Source organism: Rattus norvegicus, chromosome X (genome assembly GCF_021556685.1).
Source record: "Rattus norvegicus strain SHRSP/BbbUtx chromosome X, alternate assembly SHRSP_T2T, whole genome shotgun sequence".
Classification (NCBI taxonomy): Eukaryota; Metazoa; Chordata; class Mammalia; order Rodentia; family Muridae; genus Rattus; species Rattus norvegicus.
The window spans coordinates 75594411-75602098 of NC_141554.1; the positions used below are offsets into that span (position 1 = coordinate 75594411).

Here is a 7688-nt window from a genome sequence, read left to right on the forward strand (position 1 = left end):
CCGATTTCCCATCTCCTCTTCTAGACTCTGCTGCAGCTGTGTTCTCTAACCCTTGCTGCTGAATAGGTGGTCAATCCAAGCGCAGTGTGGCATTTCTTCCTTAGAAAGCCAGAGCCAAAGTCTCACCCTAGGCCTAGTAAACCACAGTTTGTATTCTAACAAGAACAGAGATCTGAACAAGATGACTGCCCATTCAAATGAGAGGAGCACCGCTCTAGCCACAGAAAGGTAGCCATGTATGTTTTCGGAATGTAAGTATAACCATGAGTTTACTGTGAATTAGTCCAGGTAGGGTACTGAGACAACTAGTATGTATAATCAAGGTGTTTGAAATCTCGTGGTTCAACCTCAAAAGTCAAATATATAGACAAAATCAAGGATTCTTGTTATTTTCTTCAAGTACACGTCTATACCATGAGAGGTGAACAGGCTGTCCACTAAAATAAAATTTTAGGACCAGCAAGAGGGCTCAGCAGGTGCAGTCACTTGTCACCAATCCTGAAAAACTAAGTTCAATCCCCAGGATCCACATGATAGTTCTTTCCTGACCTCCATGGTGTATTGTGACATGTGACCAGCCCCTCATGCACCCACACTCCATCAAAATAAACGCAAAGTAATAAACTGCTTAAAATAAAAAATGTCAAGGAGCCTAGTACAATGGCTCGTGCCTTTAATTCCAGCACTCGGGAGGCAGAGGAATCTCTGTGAATTCAAAGCCAGCCTGATCTCTTCTAGTGAGTTCTAGGGCAGCCTAAGGCTCTGCAGAGAGCCATTTTCTTGATGTTTTATGACGTATTGGATTATGTTTCCCAGCCTTTCTTATTGTTTCCTCATAGCTCGTTCCCTTCTAATTCATCACATCCTAAAACAAAAGAACACTGACAGCCAGCCCCTCCTTCACTTCAGGCTAATGCAGCTTTGTTTTGACATCTTGTTTGCAATAAAATAGTTTTAAGTATTAATTTTGTGTGTGGGAGCCTAGGTCTCCTGTATGCTAGACAAGTGTTCTACACGTTAAACAATATCCTAAATCCCTTTAAAAATTTTAATCTTAAGACAGGGTGTGGCTAAGCTACCCAGCTGGCTTGGAAGTTGTGATGTTCCTGTCTCAGCCTTTGAAAGGTCTAGAAGTAAAGGCCTGCACCACCAGGCTCAGAAAAAAAAGTTAAAATACTTTAAAGAAAGGCAGATAGTTATTTTGATGAACAAAGGAGTTAAGCATAGGTAGAAAAGCCTTCTCAGAAGGGGTATAGTGAGTTACACTTGCTCCCTGCACCTGGGAGGTGAGGAAGGTGGAGCTTGGAAAGTTCAAGGCCAGCCTGGTTGGTGTTAACAGTTCTTGGCTAGCCAGAGCTACACACCGGGAGACCCTATCTCAAAACAACAACAGAACATTCCTAAAGAATGTACACACTAAAAAGGACTTAATACTAAGGATAAAATCTGAAAACCTTTTATCTTGCTTTCTGTGAAGAAAATGAAGCACTAGGTGACACAGCCAGTCACCTAGTTGGTTAGTACTGACAAAACCCGATTTGACATGTGCCAGATCCACAATGGTTTCATTTATGACATTAAATATAGAATTTTCAGTCAACAGAAAGCTTGTTTGGGGCTTGTTTGGTTTTAAGACGCACGCAGCTAGCTCTTTCTTGTGTGGTCAAGAGACCAGGTTAAAGGTCGGTGGTGATGGTGGTGGGGTAGCAGGTCTAAAAGTCTCGAATTGAACTTTAGAAAACAAACAAAACAAAATCTAGACCAAATATAAAACAAAATTGAACATTTTTCCTGCGAAACACCTCCCCATCTATCTAGAAGCAAAGTCATTTCTGAAGGATCTTAGCTCCTTTGTGTGCTTTTCCCAAGTGTTCTCAATCGGTCAAAAGCTTTTCCTGAGGTACAGACATCTAACAAAGACTACAAACACTCCTACAAGAGCTTTTCTTTTTTCTTTTGAAAGCAGCACTTCACGCTGATTAGTCCCACTAGGAGACAAAGTACTAAGGCTAGGAACACACCTGCCCTCATAAATGATCGCGTTCAGAAAGGTACTTACCTCATTTGTTTATGCAGGGCATATGCTTCGATCAGAGAGTGAACCATACTGGCCTGAAACAGCATGAAAGAAAGGCAGAACAGAATCTTCTCATGGTTCAATGTATTGAAATGCCATGAACAACATCCTGAGTGCCGCTAACAACATCCTGAGTGGAGAACTAACTACTTTATTTCTTCTCCCTTCTGTCACTTTAACAGAATATACTTAAGACGAGCACAAATTCTCAAAATCGCCAAGATTCGAAGCTACCCAGCCTTCTTAAAACAAATGATGGAATTACTCTCGCCTAACAGTTCGTGGTCCAGGACTTCAATGATACCCTCCTACTGGAAACTCCACTCATTTCTTCGTCAATCCTTCCCATCCCCCGCCCCCCGCCCCCACTCGAGCGTTGGATGCCCTGCTGCGCTCCCTGAAGGTAACTTCCTTCTGCCTCAGCTTAGCGTGTCTGGCACTGCTAGTTAAATTGTTGCTGAAGGTATCCTTCAGTCCAGGTTTCCCTGTTTCCTAGTGTACTCCCTTTCACACCCTCCCACCCCCATCCCTGCAAACCCTGGTCTTTGAACCAGATCTCTCTTACCCGTTTGGGGACCTTCACAAGGGAATCGCAGATGCTGACATACTCGGGACTGTAAATATAAACCGGGGGTAGCGAATGCCCACTATTGGCGGGTTCCTCTGGTATCTCCATCTCCTACTTCCAATCGTCCCCGAGCCAAAGTCTGGAGCCAACAGTTTTCAGACTCAGCCTGAGCTCCGGTTCCTGCTCCTCTGTTCGGCCCCAGCGGTGCTCCCTAGTCAACATTCCCTCCTATTTAGATCGCTGGAGACAGTTTCCCTAGTCCCTCGTCCAACTGCGGGGATGGATGGGCCCATCCAGATTAGGAACATTCTATTAATGACAACAGTTCAAAAGGGGGGCCTGACAGATATAAAAGCCAAATAACTGCCAATTGGGATCGATTTTTTTCATGACACAAGTAGCACGGTCAAAAGTAACCAGCCTTGTTGCCCTACGGGGCCATTTGAAATGAGGTCAGACCAGCTTCAAAGCATGCTGGGAGATGTAGTTTTTAAGGAGTATGGTAGCGGAACAGTCACACAGCTAAACATTAAAACCACTGTTTCAAGTTTTGACGCTAAGAGTCTCAACACTTTTAAGTTTTCAAACTTCAAATATCACCATTTAAATATTTAAAAGGAGGTACAGTACACATTCAATAGCAGGTAGGACCACCACCACCCAGCTACTCCAGCTGATTATACTGACTTTGAGGATGGTTTGAAATTTTTACAGAGTAAATTTCATGCTGCAACTTTAGTTCACTACTTTTTATCACTGTCTGTAAGAGATTAACGATCTCAGCAACAATCCACTCTGACAAATTCGAGGTCACCTTCCTAAAATTGACTGAGATTGTGGAAATTTCAGGGTAGAATCTAACCAAAGAAGTCCTCCTGGAGCTTTCCCATGATGAAAAGCACCGTTGTCTCCCAAGTTGGAAAACACAGCTCCCCCAGCCCCCAACACACACGGACATTTTTTTTCCTTTTGCTTCTGCAGCTAAATACTGTTTAGAGCAAACGTTTTAGGTTTAGTGTACAGGGCGTTAGTGTGTCCCCAGCAGTGTTATTTCCATCAGAAGTTTTGGGATCTGGATGTCTTCATGATCTGAGCCTAGTTGGTTAATTCCTAGGTCCCTAACACTTATACAGTCCTCAACTGACCTACCAAGGCCTCCGAGACAAGCTCAGATTTGTAACTTCTTTAAAATTCTAGCTTTCTTTAAACATTTGTTTTGTGGTAAGCACTTTGGGGATTATCTTATTTAATCACTTCAACAGTTCTGTGAAGGAAGCTGTAATATGTCCTCCTTACAAATATACTTCGAAGAGCGAAAATCATCTTCAGTCTCAATCACGCTGAGGTAGGAAAACAATCCAAAATTAAGTCTACCTAACATCAAAACTCAAAATACTCTTTTTACTACATGAATTTAATTCTTCCAGTTTGACTTCCTGCTACACCTATGGTCAATATTCGATTTAGTATCTTAGTGCTTAATATTCTTGCAATCTTGAAGTATGTGTGTGTGATGCATTTGTTCTCCAATTAGAATGGAATGAGTTATGCTTTGTCTGTCTATAGAACTAGTTCAAAGTACTGTAATCATTCAGTTACTCAGGCACTTCTAGCAACTAAGTGTACAGTTTAGCTATGGAGTCAAAGATCTGGTGTACCCTTAGGGGATCTGCATTACTACAGAAAAAATTAGGCAACTGCATTAGAAGCCATATTCATAAAAGAGCCAGATAATGAATGGAGGGTGCTTAGCTTACTTAATAAGCATTAGGTACTTAATATTGGATATTCAATAAATGGTTAAACAGGGTTCTTACTAGCATTTGAGATATCTCATGGGGTGTACAATACTGTGCTAGATGAGGATGAGAAGACACACCGACTGGAAGGAGCAGCTTAGATAAAAATACAAAGAACTGTGACAGGCAAGCTCGCGCACGCAGGAGGTAAAGGTACTTGCTCCTAAGCTTGCTGACCTGAATTCAACCTCCAGATTCCACATGGTGGAGATGGAAAGGAACTCCTGCATGATGTCCTCTGATCTCCATAGGCATACACCACTACATAGGAGCACCCCCCCACACACAAATAATAGCATAGAAACGATTTCGACACAAAGAAGAAAGCTGGACTTGGTAGCATGTGCCAGCAATCCGAGCATTCAAGAAGCAGAGGCAGAAGAATCACGAGTTTGAGAGCAGCCTAGGCCAGCCAGGGCTACTAGTAAAACCCTGTCTCCCACATCAAAATAGCTAAATCCATGAAGAATACAAAAATCTCTACTCTATTTTAGTGAAACAGGTGAGATCACGAAAGGCTTCAGTACTGGGCTGATGAAAACACAGTTTATTCTTTTTGAAATGGGGAGGCGTTTTTTGTAGTGCTGGGAATGAAACCTGAGTCTGTGTATCCCAGGTAAGTGAACTAGACCCAAACTCCTTATAATCTTCAGAAAAAATATTCTAGAGCAGCAGTGTGTATGAAAATTAGTGACTTGAAAGACTGGAGGAATGCACGCCACAAAAGTCTAGATAAGGAGTGATCCGTAATTCAAACTAGGCTGCCAGTATGGGAAGAGAAAGAGCAGGGCTCGGGGGACGCTCAATAGGACCTCCTTGCTACTTGGATAGTGGGAAGAGTGAAGGAGGTGAAGGAGAACTGTTGGAAACCTTTGGAAGGTTAAAATCTGGGCGAAGAGAAAGCTACCAGTTCCAGCATAAAAGAGTAGGGTCTTAGTTCAGAGACAAAAATCTGTGCTTCGTCTGTGCAGCACCAAAAAGAAAAAAGTCAGTGTCAAGGAAGAACTTAGAGGGTAGTGTAGGAAGAATTTTGCTTTCTTTAAAAAAAAAAACCGGGCTGGGGATTTAGCTCAGTGGTAGAGCGCTTACCTAGGAAGCGCAAGGCCCTGGGTTCGGTCCCCAGCTCCGAAAAAAAAGAACCAAAAAAAAAAAAAAAAACCCCAGTTACGTAATTTTCTCTCTTTTTTTTTTTGTTTTAATTCCAGGTGTGTGATATGGGGATGCTTCAAATTGTCCACAGTTGCTAGGTATAATAATGTTGTGCTCTACAAAACACACACACACACACACACACACACACACACACAATTTTCCAAAAATTAAAGATGAAGTTATAAGTGGTTAAGATAGCCAGGGTAGTGTAGGCGAAATAGGTAGCTATAGCTTATAACTTCTGGATATAACTTTCATGTTTTCAAAACTAAACTTCTGATTTCCCCATCCAAGTCCTTTTTAGCCTTTTCTCCATTTTTATACCTGTCCCTGTTGGACAAGCCAGAAACTAAGAGCTTTCTGCATCCCCTTCTGTTCTTTCACCTGCAGATCCAACCCATTGGCAATCACCACTCCTCAGACAAGCCTTAAATGCACCGCTTCTCCCCTTCACACAACTACTACTTCAGACTGACTACCATCAACTCAGGTTTGAACTCTCTTAAATATGTATCTGGCCTTTCCTTCTACTCGTTGGTGTGTGTGTGTGTGTGTGTGTGTGTGTGTGTGTGTGTGTGTGTGTGTGTGTACCATTATCTCTTGTTGGGAGCCATCTAGGATAGGCTAAAGGAATGCAGATGACTTTCCTGGAGATGACCCACCATGTTTGCATGGCTGCAATGGGTAAATTTGGAATTACAGAGCCTTTAGAAATCTCATCTCCGGATTGATTCTTATTGCTGATATGTTTTTCCTGTCATTATTACATATCCTAATGATTCTTGGGCATTAGCCAGCCTATTGGGCAGATTTTCTGCAGATTAACAAAAATGTACTCTCTTGTAGTAATGCTCTGTGGACAAATTGATGATTTCATAATTCCTAATAATGATTTTATAGAATTCCTAAATTTATATAAGTAATGTTGAGCCCACATTTGTATGAAAGCTGCAATTAGAATTCTATAAACCTTCATATGTCATGGGATAATTGCACTAGGACACAAAGCAGGCTTCTTACTGACAAGGACAAGACTTCTTTCATTCAGTAATAAAACAGAAATGGTTTGAGTTTTTTTCTTTCAGCAATAAAGAGGACAAGGTTTTTTTTTTCTTAGGATTTCCCCCCCTTACTTTTAGCAATAAAAAGGCAGGTATATTTTTCTTTCTCTGAGCAATAAAGGTTGAAGCTTATTTTTCATCCAAAATGAGTGAGATTTTTCTGTGTTGGCAGTTGGCACTTAATGGAACTTGCTCATGGGGACTTTTGCTCCATCCACCAAAAAACCAAAAACCAAAAACCAAACCAAAACAGAACAAAAACTAAACCCATACGTATATGTGGCACCCACCGCCATCTCTGGTTTCAAGTTTCTTAAATATCTCTCTGGCCTTTCTTTCTACTCTTTGCAGAGGGTGTGTGTGCGGGATTGTTGGGTAGTTGTTTCTTCCAAGATTGAAACACTCCCCTCCTGCGGGGAAGTTCCTTAAGACAGAAAATAAACAACTTAAAATAGCTCAGAATTCCCTAAGAAAGAAAACAAACAACTTAAAATAGCTCAGGAAGTCCCTGAAACTGACCAGATTCCTTAGGTGCTCTCTCTTTCCTAAGAGTAAACACTGCTGAGTCCCTCTCAGACAAGCAAAGTTTCTTGGAAGAAGCAGAGACCAGCCAAAATGCCTTGAAGAATCAAAGCTAGCTGAGCCACCTGGAAAGGACACTCTCCAACTTGTTGAGCTGCCTAAAAGCTGTGCAGTGTGCTCTAGATTTTCAGACTTGGTGAACTGTCACCCATGCTGGTGTGGGCTTTGGTGATGCAGCTTTCTTTGAGTCATTGCTGGTCCTATAAATAACCGCAATAAAACTCAGTGGCTCACACAGTTTGACTTTTGTGGTATCTGTACTCTGGTCTATTGTGGGCTCCCTATCTACCATGAGTAGACTGTTTATTGTGTATTCCCAGGAAAAGTTTGTCACGCAACAAGTGTATATGTGTGTTTTTGTAAGCATAACTTCTCAGGTGCCATTCACCTATTATTTTTTTGAGACATGGTATCTCTTTGCAGCACCGGAGTGAAATTCTTTTTAAAAA

General features: G+C 41.7%; 1 protein-coding gene and 1 long non-coding RNA gene across 6 annotated transcripts in view; one reads left to right on the plus strand and one right to left on the minus strand.

Annotated features, from left to right (window-relative positions):
* Positions 1-3086, minus strand: part of Hdac8 (histone deacetylase 8) — a 207613-nt gene extending 204527 nt beyond the window's left edge. For 4 of the 5 annotated variants that reach the window (XM_087600346.1, XM_087600344.1, XM_087600345.1 and 1 more), the window contains exons 1-2: positions 2643-2835; positions 2060-2112 (exon numbers count right to left, since the gene is read on the minus strand). In XM_087600346.1, the coding sequence (XP_087456472.1) occupies positions 2060-2112; positions 2643-2753 (164 nt within the window). In that variant the 5' untranslated portion in view covers positions 2754-2835. Of the gene's footprint in view, positions 1-2059; positions 2113-2642 lie in introns of all 5 variants that reach the window. The other variant, NM_001126373.2, reaches the window with a different exon arrangement.
* Positions 3087-5986: 2900 nt separating this feature from the next.
* LOC147998262 (uncharacterized) lies at positions 5987-7474 on the plus strand. Its single transcript, XR_015646994.1, has 2 exons — positions 5987-6086; positions 7208-7474. It is a non-coding gene; the product is annotated as an uncharacterized LOC147998262 (long non-coding RNA).
* Positions 7475-7688: the final 214 nt, after the last annotated feature.